Source organism: Prunus dulcis, chromosome 7 (genome assembly GCF_902201215.1).
Source record: "Prunus dulcis chromosome 7, ALMONDv2, whole genome shotgun sequence".
NCBI classification, from domain to species: domain Eukaryota; kingdom Viridiplantae; phylum Streptophyta; class Magnoliopsida; order Rosales; family Rosaceae; genus Prunus; species Prunus dulcis.
Window position 1 is genome coordinate 11,649,645 of NC_047656.1, and position 16,769 is coordinate 11,666,413.

The 16,769-nt window shown below is 37.1% G+C and overlaps 2 protein-coding genes across 2 annotated transcripts; one reads left to right on the top strand and one right to left on the bottom strand.

Moving 5' to 3' along the window:
* The first annotated feature begins 2,590 nt into the window (after positions 1–2,590).
* On the top strand, positions 2,591–3,675 carry LOC117634737 (NDR1/HIN1-like protein 3). The gene has a single exon (XM_034368944.1). The coding sequence runs from the start codon at positions 2,791–2,793 to the stop codon at positions 3,487–3,489; it is 699 nt and encodes a 232-aa protein (XP_034224835.1). The 5' UTR covers positions 2,591–2,790; the 3' UTR covers positions 3,490–3,675.
* A 1,852-nt stretch (positions 3,676–5,527) lies between these two features.
* On the bottom strand, positions 5,528–6,722 carry LOC117634640. The gene has a single exon (XM_034368821.1). The coding sequence runs from the start codon at positions 6,338–6,340 to the stop codon at positions 5,867–5,869; it is 474 nt and encodes a 157-aa protein (XP_034224712.1). The 5' UTR covers positions 6,341–6,722; the 3' UTR covers positions 5,528–5,866.
* Between the last annotated feature and the right edge of the window lie 10,047 nt (positions 6,723–16,769).

Below are 16,769 nucleotides of genomic sequence, written 5' to 3' on the forward strand. Positions count from 1 at the left end.
ATGTTGATTTTGAGTCGTTTTGATCACAGCTGGCATGGAGAATTTTAAATCAATAAATAAAACATAGCAGAAATGAAATAAGTGGGTGCATATTATATATATAATTGGCAAAAGTATATGCAAAAATAACAGAAGTTTGCGAAATATATGGAGTGTGCAAGATTCAATCCAATTCGACCATACAGGTAGGTTGAGATTTCAGAGGCCTGTCTCAATGAGGGGAATTGGGCTGCCTGGCCATGAAACGCTTACAAAAACCATCAAAGTGAAAAATGAAGCAATAACATAAAACCAAATTTTCATGTTTGGTGGGTGGCTTTGGTAATATATTAGTTTGACATGGCGGACCGACTTCAAACCCTAAAAAGTCTAGGGAGTTGCCCTAATGCGACTTTCAGGTTAAAAGTAATATGGGGACATCTTATTAATTCCACCATGTCTAAACTATGGGAGGCTTCCTGGTTTTAGGACCAAAATATGTGAACAAAATAACTTCACATGCCAACAGCAACGCAACTGGTGACACACTTGTGACAAAATCTCATGACTCGGGAAGAAGAACATGTCCCAAGAAAGATAAGAAGATAAGTTCTAGCAGTACTCAAATAAAACCAAAATAGGATTACATTTCTTTTGTAGGTTCATGGCATGTTTATAGGGAGAAAATCCGTCCACATGCTTATGCGTATAATGAATTTAAGTGATTTTAGGGTTTGTTTGGATGAGGGATTTAGATTTTTATGGGATTTATAAATCCACATGGACTAAATGCCTTATTTGGCAAGCTCAAAAAAAAGAATTTAGAGGAGGAATTTGTAAAGCCCAAATTCCATTCTGAAATAACGCCTAAACATACATTACTTTGAAATTTCCACACTCGAATGCGACCAAAGCCAACGACAAAATAATTAGCCAAACAACGAATTTTACTAATCTCATCATTGTGAAGTCCCTCACCTTAAAATCCCATCACTTCAAAATCTCTTATCCAAACACAACCTTAAGCAATTTTCTCAAAAAAAATTATTTAAAATCACTTACTTAAAATGATTATTAACCTATCCAGAATCATTTACAAACAAACTCTTAATCTTGAAGTCGGTTGCTATGGAAACCTTTTAACACTAATCAGTGCAGATAACAAATTACCTTTCGGAGTTTTGGGCTATACTGCCTTCTGCTTCAAGTTAGGCTTTGTGATCTCTAGGCCTCATGAAATTACACATGTGATCTGATGGGCCAAGTTGGGTCAGGCATGGATCCATGAAGATGCATCAGTTATCCCACGAGTTATATTTTCTTTTCTTTGTTTCGAAACCCTAAATTTAAAAGTCCACAAGTTAGGCCAGTTTTGATGAAAGAAAATCTAAACGCATCCATTTTAATCATGTGATATTTTTCAGGACAGGTGGACTATACAGCGTTAAAATAGTCATACGAAGACAGAGATCACTACATGTCACATGTGATGATGTCAATGGTTTAGACTTGGCCGTAAAGAACTCTGAACAAGTCATCCACGAAAGCTTTATAGATAGACTTTGGCCATGCATAGTTTATTTTAAATTCATTGTCATATCTGTGGATTTGCATGAAATTCAATTCAACAGTGGAGATGGACATTTTTTTTTTTTTTTTGGGTATGTGCGTCAACACGGATTAGGTTGCTTAATTACAATGTCTTTTGGCGGTGACAAATCATATTACTAAATGTAAGAAAGGAAGTTAATTGAGCTGGGTTTTTTGTTTTTTCACAAACAAAACGACAGAAATTTTCAAATATATATATATATATATATATTTTGTAAAATGTCAACACACCTAACTTAACGAACATAAAAAATGTATATCATGCTTGTATGTGTGTGAATTGAACTTATTTGGTGTACTCAATTGAATATATGATGAAAATGTGAAACAAAAATGGATTAAGGTTAGAGTTATTGTACACATATAGGTGGCCTAATATAGTTTTATAAGTTTCTTTTTTATGTTTTTTTAAAAACTAGCCGTCACACATGGCCGTTAGAACGCTTTTTTCCTTTTTCCTTTTCAAATCTTTCTTTCATTTGAATTGTAAGTATGAAGTGTTTAAGCTTCTTTTTTCTTTCTGGCATTGTTCATCAAAATTAGCTTCATGAAAATGTCAACATGGTTAATAGAATATTGTTATTTGCTCTCTTCGTTCAAAAATGTATTTACCATTACATATGAAAAAGGAGTTGTTCATTGAAATCATAGTTTCAGTGGTTAAGAGAAATTACTTTTGCATTCCTGAGGATTAGAAACCCAAATTCTAATTCATAAATATTTAGAATTGAAGTGATTGGTTCGGCGGAGGTATTAACTTTCGTAACCTCTTTGTCCTTTTGGGCTATAATTAGGATTATGAAATTGAAGTACGGTAGAAACAGAGGGAGGCAAAAGTCAAGCAAGGCCAACGGAATCTACCAGGAACCACCTGCCTAAGGACGCTTCAAATCACCCCATCCCCATCCCCATCCCCATCCCACACGCTGACGCTGAGTATTAAGTCCCTCGAAAAAGACTTCCTCACAAAAACACTAAACACACCCCCCCTTCCCACTTCTAAATCCGACCTTCTAAAGCAACCGCGTTTTTCATTTTCTAATCCCACCCCCAACGCGGCCTTGCCGCATTCCTAATCCCACCCATATTCCCCCCTTATATATACCACACTTCACCTTCTTCATCTCTCATTCTTTACTCTCTCTCTCTCTACCCTTTTGCTTATAATTATAATTTGATCTCTTCTCAATTCTCTCAGCCATGTCCGAGAAACAATCTCATTTGAACGGGGCCTACTACGGCCCCTCAATCCCACCCAAATCCCAAGCCTACCACCGCCATGGCCGTGGCAGCGACCCCCTCGGCTGCTGCTGTGGCTGCATCTTCAGCCTTATTTTCAAGCTCATTATGACCGCCGTCGTCATAGTGGGCCTGGCCTTTTTCATCTTCTGGCTCATAGTCCGCCCCAACCGCATCAAGTTCCACGTCACCGAAGCCCACCTCACCCAATTCAACTTCTCCAATGACAACACCCTCCACTACAACCTCGCCCTCAACCTCACCATCCGCAACCCCAACAAGAAGATCGGGGTCTACTACGACCGCATCGAGGCCAGGGCCATCTACGAGGACCAGAGGTTCAGCACGTACACCTCGACGACGCCCTTTTACCAAGGGCACAAGACAACGAACGTGGTGAACCCGGTGTTCCAGGGCCAGCAGGTGATCCCAGACACGAAAGTGCTCTCCGAGTACAATGAGCAGAAGAATAGTGGGGTTTACGAGATCGACGTCAAGCTTTACCTTCGGGTTCGATTCAAGTTCGGATTGATCAAGACCGGCAAGTTCAAGCCCAGGATTAAATGTGGGTTGAAGGTTCCTTTGACTCAGAATGGGAGCAAATCACTTGGCACTTTCGAGACTACCAAGTGTGACGTTGATTACTTCAAATCAATCTAAGCTCCACAGCTTGTTGATCCAGTCTTAGATTATTATTTTTTTACTATTCTTTTGTTTTTTTGTTTTTGTGTTTGTGTTGATCCAGTCTTAGATTATACACTACTGAGATATATGATTTCTTTTGTGGGTTTTGATACCTACTTACGTTACGCATGTTCATAAATAAAATAGTGTGTTTAGTAGTTCGCCTTTTGCTTTCTATGATGGTTATAAAATTGATGCCTCAAGAAAAAGATAATAAAAGGACCACTTCAATTGGGGATGGCCTGCATTGACTAGTTTGAGGGAATACCAACCATTCACTCACATTCGCTCTCACGTTAGCTGTCTCTTTGGTCACTCATGTGTCACATGGGCTAGTTTTGCTGGAAGAGAAGACAACACATACAGTAACACTCCTCCTTGTTTGTACTCAAAAAAAGATGCTCCTTACCTTTCTGTCTTCAAGGACCGGATTGGATGAAGTCGCTTAATTACAACTCCGTAAACGTGGTTTGGTGGCTAACTAATCAATCACTTTGCAGAGCAGTTTGTCATTTGTGATGACTCCTTCCACGGAAATTACGTGTAGTAACTGGCAAAGAATGTGAAAAGCCGTTTGAAATCTTCACCCTCCTTATTGAATATTGAGGAACAATTTTCTGCTGCTATCACATTCATATTGGTCAACTTGCCTCTATGTCACACTGTTTGGTTCAATATAAATGAATAAAACAAAGTGTTAGCCAATGTGATCTTAGCTCAATGGTAGAGTTGTTGGTATACATGCTATTGGTCTGTGTTTTGATCCCCCATGACATCGTATGCGTGTGAAAATACCAAGTGTTAAGCAGCATTGGAGGAAAACATATAAAACTAGACCTCGTTGGCAACAATATGTTCTTAAAACTAAGCACACACTAACATCTGAACCCAACCCTATTGAGCAAGGGATGAGCCCAAATACCCTTGGTTGACCACGGCCGGAACCCAAACTATTCATGAGGTTGGAACAAAAATGCAGGAAATAAGACCACCCATTTTATCCTATATCCAACCATGCGGTGGGAAAAGCCCAAATTATTGTTCTTCAACCTTGCTCGAATCAAATTATGACTAGGCCCAAAATGTATAATAAACTTAGCCGAAATAGTAAATATGGTATTGTGGAACACTTAATTAAAATCTATTTCAAAGAAAAGCCTAAGAGTTCGTTTGAGAGTGATTCTGAATAGGTTAATAATCACTTTTTATGGAGAACTACTTCTCTATATAATCACTTTAAGTGATTTTATGGAGAAGCACATGGGAGGTGCTTCGATTCAAAATCACTTTAAATCACTAAAAGTGATTTTCTAAATAAGCACGTTGGAGGTGCTTCTTCCCATAAATGATTTTGGCATATTTAGAATTACTCCCAAACGAACCCAAAATCACATTTTCATCAAATTAATCACTCACAGCTTCTTCAGCAATGAACATTTCATCAAAGAAAAAATTGGGAACAAAATCATCTACCTACCCTTGGTGAAATCAAAAGATAAATTAGTGAATGTCTTGACTAAGGTTGTCTCTAGACGAGTGTTTCATAACTCCCTTATCAAGGTGGGCATTAGTGACATGTATGCACCAACTTGAGGAGGAATGTTCACGTGAGTTAACCTAACAAATCAAGGAGATTTATTTCCTAAGTTAATTAGGTTTATTTATTTTATTATTATTTTTTTGGTATAATTGACAATCCCTGTATTATTGGGGAGATATTCTTCAATTTAATCATGCATCATATTCCTTGTAAAGCACATATGTAACATACTATATATCTCCTTACATCCAAAAATATTCATATTATATTCATATTTTAGCATACAAATTCATTTGCTTTAGAAAAAACAAATATATAGTTTACTATGCTATTAATGGGAAAGCTTTTTGTTCGTCTTCGTAGCTTTCTCACATAGAGTAAATAATTTATGTATTATAAATGAGGGAGCTGATTTTCTCGCTCTTTTATACATGGCAAAAAATTTGTAAATTTTGATTGAGATGACAGCAAAACTACAGGTATTTACACCAACGTCTATTCATAGCTTAAATAATGCACATACAGAGTTGCATACTTTTGCTTTTCCATCAATTTTTCTACTAAAAAGCATCAGCCATAAATGATCACCTAAACCGCTACACTTGCCATGCAACCACATTTATTGAAACCCAAAACACAATGCTACCGGTTGCCCCAAAATTAATAATTAATAATTAAAAGTTAAAAAAATTAAAAACCAGTAAAACACCGTCGTCCAATACTGTGCTTGCTAACATGGCAAGAACATCGCTTGACCCGACAACCCAAGCCCAGGACCCTACGCAGCCCCACAAATTAAAACGAGCTTCTTTATTACATGCTACAAGTCTCACGACCGGGAGAAGTCGACGGAGTATAGTACGGCGGCGAAGCACAAGGAGTCGAAAACGGCGTCGTCCCGTCGTCCACCTCTACACTCATCACCGTCACAGCTACGTCCAGCACCACCGTCGTCGCCGTCTTCACCTCTTTCTCCGCGCACGAGGAGTGCGTCGTCGTCTCGGCGAAGTCCAGACCCTTTCTCTCCTCCTCCTCCTCGATTGTGAACAAAACCCTTGACGACACGCCGTACAGTGCCTGCTGCCACTTGAACACGTCGTCCACGTCAACGTCGACGCTTCTGTGGTGCTGTGAGTGAGGCGGGTTTTCGTGGGGCCCGATCCGGGTCTGAGACTGAGACTTCAGCCGGCGCCGGAGGAGGAAGAAGAGCTGGGTTGCTAGGGCTGCGAGAATGGCCGCAAACACTACAGTGAGCGCAGTCCCGAGCTGGCTAAGACCACCATTCATGTGTCCGTGCGTATAACTTAATGTCTGCAAGTTGTTTGTGTAAATGACTCTCTGGGTTTTTTCAGTGTTTTAAGTTAACGGGTGGTTGACTGGCAACCGGTTGTTTACAGGGAAGGTAAAGGGAAGAAATGGGTTTGAAGAGGAGGGAAGGAAGTGTGGTTTAGCAGGTTGCCGGTGGATGAATGGATAAAGGTTTTGTCAAAAAGAGAGTGAGTGTGAACTAGGCGTGAAGGAAAACGATGTTTTTTCTTGGAAATGTGGGTGGGTGGGGTGAAGAAGAAGAAATGTGGACAGGATCCGAGCAAGGAAATGTTTGATGGCGGTGGAGTCGAAGGAGTGCTGAGTTGGAGTTTGCATTGAAGTTCGAATTAATTTTGGCAGTTGAGTTTTGGGGCTTATCTGGTGTTTTGTAATTTGCTACCATTTATGATGTTGTGCAAACACCTAAAAGGCCGCGACTTCACGTTTCTTGGGATGTCAAGGGTCCTATAATTCATTATGATGAGTTTTCAATTTTGTGCGTTTTTCTCATAAAACATCTCCAAGGTTAATTAAGTTATGAAATTTATAAGAAAATATTTTAATTTTGAAGTTACCAAATTTAGCTCTTTAATATAGATAAGCAAGTAGAATTTGAAGAGCAAAATTTATTTTTTGTTTTTAAACAATATTGGAGGATAAAGGAGTCGAATCTATAACCTCAAATACAAAGATAATTATTCTTAATCACTTAAACTAAAATCACCTTGCAAAATTTGCTTCTTCGTGGAGATCCTTTAGAAGTGTCTCAGCAATTGGTGTGAGAAATAATCACTTGGGCCTTTACATCTCAATTGATGACTGGAGTCTGCTGGAGAGCTGTACTTGGGCTGGTTGAACCAGACAACAAAATAGCAACCTGATCTTTATTTAATTGAACCCAATTGCTCACAAATATTTTGTTCGGCTTTTTCACATCATCTTGGGCCTACTTCATTCCATTGCAATTGAATGGGAACAGTTCATATTCATCAACAACAGTGCTTGAAGGCAACCGACATTATTATTTTCTCCAAGTAAAATATAAATCATAGAAGATAAACGGACAAGAGGACACAATTATTTCTCTTATTATTATTTGTTTGTTTGGGCGAAGAGAGTCTAGTCCAATAAAAAAGAACTTTAACTTACAAATAAGAGGTTTCATATTCGAATACCCATGGCATCATTTGTGTGTGTGTGAGAAATCTCCCCTCCCATCTAATTTAAACCATCGTTTATACTCAAAAATTATTATTTGTTCGGTAAATAATTCATTGAATCTCTTGTTTTATAAGATTTGATTGGCTAGAAATATTTTTTGGAAGGAAAATCAATAATTTGAGTTTTCAAAATCAGAGTGTGCTATAGTCTATATATGTATAAGAACAGTAAGCTTAGTGAAAGTGGAAGGTACTGCATGTGTATATGTGTGTGTGTAAGAAGTGTATATGCTTTTGGAAAACGACCGAACAATCATCAAAAGCATCATCATTCATCATCTTCAAAATCTAATCATCACCCACATTCTCTGGTTTATTCGCGTGTGCTTGCCCCCATCTCTTTTTGACCAAGTCCCTCCATCAAAGACCACCCCACCAAAAACAAGAACAGAAAAGAAAAAACCCTAACAACTACATAAATAAAACAACATGGTCAATTGGTCATGGTGGGAGTGGTAGCCCCCCCTTCCTTTCTTCACCATAACAGAAAGAAACAGCAGCACATGAAAGTACCCCTTCTCCTTGGATCCCTCAATCTCATCACTTTCAAATGATAAAACCCAAAAAAAAAGCACAAAAGCAGACAGAGTGAGTGATGATCAATACAATGACTACAGATACATATTGGTCTCTGATCTATAACATCTATATCTATGTATAGATTGAGGGTCTTTTGGATCCGAGATTTCCCTTACTTTCATGCAAAAATATTCACTCAGAAGAGAAAGAAAAGAGGAATTGGAATTGGAACAAAGACAGTGACCTTATGGAAAAGAGGCCTCTGATAGCTTCAACTCCCCTTTTCTTAAAGTCTGCGAAAGCCCTCTCACTTCTCAAGCTGTCTGTGGAAACTTTGTCTCCATGCTTAGCTCCCTTTGTCTTTTCTAGATGCCAACAACGGTCTTTCTCTTTTTGTGGGTCTCATGTAACAGTCTTGGAGGGACCTTATTGTGTCTCTTGTAGCTTGTCTTTGGTTTTTCAAAATCAAGCCTCTGCTTGGTACGTAAATTGTCTGCTAATTAAAGACATATAATACACCCTTCAAATTTAATAAAGTTGAAGGTGCATGAAGGGAAATAGAAATCCATAATTACCATATATATTATGTCTTTGGTTAGTGTTATATAGGTCAAAGTTTTGAGGAATAAATAGGAGAGTTATGTTAGAACGTGACAATCCAACTCAAAATCAATTGATAAAGGATGGAGATGTTCAACATCTTTTGAGTACTATAATACAGATTTTCATTCTCCGATATGGGATACTCTCTCAACTAGGCACTATTCACTTATGGTGATTACAAAAAGGTTTCCTTAAGTAAATGAAACATATTGGCTCTTAAAGTAAGGTATAAAACTTTATTGGCTCCAGTAAAGCTAAAAAGGAGGTGCCTTAATCAGTATGTCTCTTATCCCACAAGGCTTAAAAACTGAAGTTTATTAGGCTCTCTCAGTGTAGGCCCTTTAGTGATGCACCACTTTACAAATTTGTGTAAGATCTGTGACAATGAATTTGAATAATATAAACACCATCCATCAATCTTCAAGGTCTCAGTTTCTTTTTTATCATCGAGTTTGTAAGGAGATGATTGGACAAGTAAGCATGACTACTTTGCTTTGATAAAAAGAGGGTTTCTATTAAGGTTCGTGGGTGAGTTTCGACAGTAAATTTTGAAAAAATCAATCATGTGCGACTGACTTTAACATTCTCCTCAATAAGAATTGTAATTCCCTTTAGAACACACTCACTTTTAATGACTAAGATATTGTCATGTGTTCTGTGAAATTGTCGACTAATATTCAGAAACGCCAATTGGCATGCAAGTCGGAGCCAGAGGGTCAAGGTTTACACCCAAGCGTAAGGATAATAAGCTTGCGCGCAGGCCCACATAAACCTTAATTCAACCCAAAAAAAAAAAAACAACCAATCATCGCAATGTTTGGGCCTCCCTAATACGTGAAACCTTCATATTCTTTCATAAGCTGTGCATGAAATTAATATGCACGTCAGACTATTCAAGCTGTTAACCCTCAAGCGAGACTTAAAATTGTATATATTTGGCTCATATTAACTGAGAAAATAAATAGGATTCCATAAGAAAAATATATATAAAAACACAAACATTTGAACTGAATTCATTCAGTCTCGTCCCAATCAAAGCGTGAGCCTTTACACAGTGTCGTGTCACATAAGTACTGTTACTGTACTTCTCCATTTCTCAGACCCATGAACCATTTCTAATACCGATGTTTAATTTTTCTGTTGCACTACATTTGACAGCTTTATGTTCACTATGGTTGAGCAAGTTACCAGTGAGTTGGCAGCCCACAGTAACAATATATATGCTTGACGTCGTTTACACAAAAATAGTAAGCCACTGAGAATACTTGTGGTAGGCAAAGAAAGCTAAACCCTCTACTATACTATAGTAATGTTTTATTTATCACGTGATCTACTGTTAGGTCATGTAATGAGAGAGATAAATACATAATTCTCAGCAATTGACATGCAATCTCGCAAATGAGAAAGGCATTTTGGTGCATCTTTTGCAGTCAAATTATTCAAATCAATATGATCCTGAAATTGGCCTAGTCCTTGGTATAGGGAATGAACCACAAAATGCGCTCCATGTGTTTTTCAGTGGCATGACACATTGACACATATGCATATATAATCAATATTATTGACTTGGTCCCTTTTCATATACTCTCTCCCAACAGTGGAAAAAAAATTGAACCATTTGTGTGCCGTACAAAAAAGATGCATTGCACAGATGATCAAAGTTAGCCCAGTAAGGAAGGGTGAGAAATGGCAGCCACCCACAGCCACAAGGAGTGAAAAAGATAACAACTTTGTTTTTCAAAAGGGACACCCACTTTCTGCTATTAATTAGGACTTGTTTATTTACTAAAGATACTACTTTATCTTGCTTCCTGCTTTTGAGGGGAAAATTAGATTCCTAACACACACTTACATCTTAATAAAATAATTCAGTGTGTTTCTGACATGGATATCATATAGGCGATCGTAAAAGTAAATGATTGAGGACTTAGTTCACATCACATAGAGCAAATTAATTCTATATACAACAAATATCTGCTTCATAATTCAACAGAGGAGGATTAGTATACATATATAATTGATCAAAATAATATATATAATTTCTTCAAGTGATATAATCAAACTTAATTATATTTCTTAAGGCTTAAGGATTCATCAGATAACCGGATTAATTAATTTGTTGAATAAGAACATTAGTTGCCAGACACCAAGCTAATTTGATTTTACATGCTTCATCTCTGACGTTAATTATTTAAAAAAAACCTACTTTTATTATGATTTTTTCTATTGAGAGAGGCGATAATATATTAAACTTACACATACTGCAAGAATTGACAATTAAATTAAGTGAAGGGGCAGAAGATTTAGAAAAAGGTGAGCAGGATTCTTCTTGAAGTGATGTTTCTATTGAAGGTACAAATAGAAACCCCCTTTATTCTCAGTTCTCATCACTTTAATTTTGGTCATGGACAACAAAATCAAAGGAATTAAATGTTTTGTTACCAAAAAAGAAGGTAAACGTGTTGGGAGCAAAGTTGCGCAAAGAAGAAAAATGAAAGATGAAAACTGGAACTGGTAAATGTAATGGGGGAAAAAAAAAAGGCAGTCTAAGATGGAGGCTTCTTCCTTTCAAGTTTGGAACAAAGTAACAAAAGATAAGTGAAAAGTAAAGGAGAATATAATAAATATTAAGCTGGATTTGGTTGAAAACAAGAGAGAGAGAGAGAGAGAGAGAGAGAGAGAGAGAGAGAGAGGGCATAGGGCCAGGCTAGTCTTCTTTTGTCCACCACATAATGCAATATGTCTCAAAAAACCCTAATCTTTTCGAAAAGTCATAAACGACAAATTCCCTACTTATGCTTAAGGGTTTTAATTTAAAGTTGGGAAGATAATGATCTTTTGGTGATTCTAAAGTAGCAACATCTTTGAGGTATTTAAAGAGGAGATGCTTATCTATGTTTTTCTTAATTCTTTCCCTTTTATTTTTATTTTTATTTTTCAACTTTTTGTTTTAGTTACATATTTTGAACCCTCCCAACACAACTTTCCAATGCTTTCCGAAGATGAGAATGTTGGGGTTACGAAAATCAAAGAAAGAAAAGTTATTCTTTTACAAAACGAATCACAAAGCATGAAAAGTAGTGCTCTTTTGATATCTCTTAGGGAAGATTTTGCTTTAATTTTCTCTTCCAAAGTAGAAAAAGTTGCTTCTCCTTTGCACAACCCTTACGTTATGAATCATTCCTTAATCTTACTTTGTGCGTTCCCAACATTCCTTTTTCGTATATCTTAATGCACTAGTGCAACTCTTTTTCTTTAATTCTATATATGTTTTAATTCATCAACTTGGTTGGTTGCCAACCATTGGATACAGCCCACATGAAAAATTCCTCAAAAAAAGAAAACAAGAGGAAGGAATTAGCAATTTACACGATGGTGACTAATTCTCTTAGCACTTTACATATCGTTATTCACTTGAAACTTATCTCTGAAGGTTGTCTTGATCTTAACGCACCATACATATTTTTCTTTTCTTGCAATTTCATCTTCTTGGGCTTTACATTTTAGTCTCAAAGATGCATCTTTAAATGGTTAGATTCTCATATTTGATTGTAAAAAAATTTGTTTTGTTTTGTTTTGTTTTTTTTTGGTTTGTTTCGGTGATATTGTGATGCAGTGCAGCTCACATATTCAACAGAGGTAAAACCCATTGGTATAAATGGGTGTCACTTTTATTAGAATCGTTGATCCACACTACAATTGGTCACAATACTCTTATTCTTCTCATAAACCACTTTGTTATTGTTGTGAAAAAATATTGGCGAGAGTTTCAGTTTTAGTGGTTGAGTGAATCTTTACCTCTATGATGAAACTCAAAGTTCGAATCTCCTTTCTCTTAACCTCTTTTATAAAGTGTCTCTTTCATCGGACCGGAGAAATTAATGATTGACGAGTCGAGGATTCCCTAACTTATTAGAATTTATTGCTGAAGCTTTGGTATTAACTCAATGATTTCCACACATTCACACATGCTTTAAATCCCTCAACTTTCCTTAAACATTTAAAGGTAGTAATCGCTGTTATTCTGAAACCTTTGTTTTATTTTTCAAAAGCACAGGGGTGGCAACAGTTGGCATATTGATACCTGCATAGATGGAGTAAGTTTCCATGTTACTAAATTAAATTGCTTTGCCAGTGAAAAAAGACCAAGTAGAATAAAGTCCAAAGCAGGTTATGTTTGGCATCATGAATTCTTTATTGTTCATGTTGCTATATCTAAGACAGAGAGCCGGTAGATGCTCTATATTTGATACTTCTCATCATGATGAGGATGTGTTAAAGTTGGGGAAAATAATGCGTGGTTTGAGCCACGCACTTTTCGTGGGTCATTTTTTTTTTAAAAAGTACTTTTTTTATTGAGAGTGATAATAATATATTAAATTCACATATACTATCAAAGAGAGCAATTGCTCCAAACTAGTAGACTAATGGGTCATTTGCTTTTGTGGGTCATGTTTTATTAAGCCCAAATTCAAAATATTGAACCATCTAGAATTTAAACACAAGTAAAAATCTACCCGTTACTACAAAACATGCCACTCTCGTTAATTTAAATTGGATCCTAAAATCATTCACTTTTAGGGATTTTATTAATATTCTAGTTGTCCAACCATTGTTGGTGTGACTTGTGGTATAAGTTGACTTTCCTTGCACATCAAGGATTCCTATATTAAATATAATTGATTTACTTTAATTCCTAATTTCCTACTGTAAATAAAATTATGAGTTATTACTTACCTTGACATATAAAGTGTTACTGTATTATAAATATGGCCTCCTACAAGAGTTCAATTTTCCTATTACCATTTTCTCTGTGCCACCCTATTTCTCCCTTATTTTTGCCACACATATCTTCTCACTTACCATTAACCTAACTTTGTTAACTTACCCTTGAAGTAAAAAATATTAAATTATAAATTATAAAAAAACAAAACCCAGCGGCCTCGAGCAATCATCCACCCACCCAACTCCAACAGCCGACCACCACAACCATCCCACCCACCACACCTCTCTCTCTCTCTCTCTCTCTCTCTCTCTCTCTCTCTCAGATGATCTGAAGAGAATCAAGTGATGGTTTTGGGAGGAAACGAACCTGGCAAAGATACAAAGGCTCCAAGGCTGAAATTTTGAAGAACTGAAAGAGATCTTTCAATTTGGAAAAAGAAAAGGCCTTTCAAGATTTTCCGGCTTCATCAAGGCAAATGGCATGTGGTATTTTGGAGAAAAAAATTTCAATTTGGTGAGGAAGCGAAAGCAAGGTTCACGGTTGATGATGCACTCAAAGTGGAGATTAGGTTCGGCTGAATTCAACAATCATGATTTTGTTTCCCAATTTTATGAGAAAGAAAGTAAGAGAGAAAGGGAAGCTTGGGCGGTGGGGGCAGAGGTTGTTGTAGCTGAGGTTAGGGTGGTTGTATGGTGGGTTGCAGAGAAGATGAACAAACCAGCTTTTGAATAATTATTTTATTGAATTTTAATAAAAATCAATAGACTTAATAGAGTTAGGGTTCTATTAAGTGAGAGAACTTATGTATATAAAAAAAAAGGAACATGGTGGGCACAAAGAAGATGGTAACAGGAAAATTGAACTCCTCATACAAGGAGAAGAATATACAGAAAATTTCGACAAACAATATTATCTCATATTCTGATATTTTAGCATGGTATCAGAGCAGCGATTTCAGAATTGTTTACTTTAATTTCAAACCCTAGCCGCCGCCGTCATGGGGGAGGATGATTTTTTCAATCTTCATGAACGTAGCACCATCAACCTAGCTTTTCTTTCTTAACCCTAGCCGAATTGACTATTCAAATAGCTCAGTTCCTAAAGATGCAGAATCAGACCACGAACTCAATCCTGACTTCGGATCCTACCAAGACCCCGACTAGGACTATGCCCTATGGTCCCAAATTGTGGAGATGTATATCTTTTACAAAGACAAGTTGGAATATATCAATGGCAATCTCCCACAACCTTCTCAGACATACCCAACATTTACCCAATAGTGAACAAAGATCGCAATTGTGAAATGATGGCTAATCAATTCTTTGGTACCACTTGTGTTATGCCAACGGGCCCAATATAAAGATTGAAAAAATGTAGGAGAGAGAAGGCTCAATGGACCTCTAGGTATAGGATTTTATCACAAACGGCCTCGGTGCAAATAGGAGTGGACCACCTATATTTAAACTGTAGATTATTGTTGTATTCTCCAATGTAAGACTTACACATCATGGCTTGTATCAGCCACCTACACCAACACCACCCCATCCCCAACCCTTCTCTCTCTCTCTCTCTCTCTCTCTCTCTCTCTCTCTCTCTCAAATAAAAACAAAAATGCTATCTACGAAATTAAACCACGAAAAACATGACATCCATAGCCAGATGTTGTCACTTATCAAGACACTCATGGAGCATGTTGTGGAAGGTTGGGTTTCGATGTGATGGTGATGGTGATGATGGTGACTGCTGGTTTTTTTTGGGAAGAGGAGGAGGAGGAGGGATAGGTAGGTTGAGAATGGCGGGTGGTTAAGATGTTCACAGATTTTTTTTTTTTTGGTTTAATTTTTTTTCTTACTTTCTCCCTTTTATTAATTATGAATACTCAATTTTTAAAGCATTTTAAAATTTAAAATATTTTAGAATACATATATATTTTATAAAAATCCATATGGCGTTATTTTATTGCATATATGAGGTCCACATATCGGCCACATAAGCAAACTAACGAAATTCTTGACGAAAGCTCACGCTAAGGAGTAATTTTAGGTGTTACGGGTACACCACGTGGTTGGTGTACCATCCAATAAATGTAGGACATGTAAAATATTTCCAGGGCCGCTAGTTACATGTCATAAAAAAAGCAATGCAATAAGTTGGAGAATAATTCCACATGGCCTATGTGTATTGGATGGTACACCAGGTAGGTGGTGTACTTGGAACATATAAAAATTTCTCCGAACTACTTGTGAGCACATGTGTTAACCTTAATGACCACTAATGACACAAAAAATATTAGAAAATGATCAGTCTCATTTTGCCAACTTTTATTCCAACTTCTTTAGAATTCTTACACATTGCGAGAGTTAAAATTAAGACACTAATACTCAAAATTAGCCCCTTTCTAAAGCCTAATTTTCAATTTTTCTTCTTGTCATTCACTTCTCATAGCAAACACACTTATAAAATTGAGACTTAGAAAGACAAAAAAAAAAAAATGTAAATTTAAGAGGCTCAATAAAATCAGGGCCATGTGTGATGATACCACTTATACCACCCTAACTTTGACCATTGTCTGTCTTATCCTTCACTTCTCACAGCAAACACTCATAAAATCAAGACTCAAAAAGACAAAAAAAATATAGATGTAATTTGAGAGGCTCTATAACATCATGGCCATGTGCGGTGATGCCACTTGCACTACTCTAAGGCTGACCATTGTTCGTCTAGGCACCCATGGTGCTTTCTTTGACCATGGAGGAGGTATGATGAGCGCCTCGATGATGATGCCTTGTTTCTAGCCATGATTGTTTGTGCCAATTTCCTCCCCTGGAATATTCGGAGAAGATCTTTGCGTCTCTTGTATGAACTCTTTCTCGAACCCTGTAAAATAGTGGCGGTCAATCGAAGTACAAACAGAGAGAGAAAGATGCATAAAATATTGGCCGAGGGCGCTCCGATGCCTAAGTCAGTAAAATGGTCTTAGGGAGATGCAAAAAATACTGAAAGGATGGAGTTTTCTCTCTGAGGAGATATGGTGGCGCATAGAGAGAGAGAGAGAGAGAGAGAGAGAGAGAGAGAGAGAGTGAGCCCCTTGATGTTGTGTTAGGGTTTTTAGGGTTAGGAAGAAGTTACCTTCTTTGTGTCTCCAATTTAGCTTAAATAACTCTCTTAAAAGAGAATTATTCATTTCTTTAAATAATTGGGTGGAGAGATCAAGGGAATTTAGTGCAATTAACACCCTTGACCAAATGAGATAATTCTAATCCCATTTTCCACGTGACGTTGCTGGATTGGACGTCAAAAATCTGTGTTCCCACAGTGACAGAGGAGGGGGAGAGAGTAG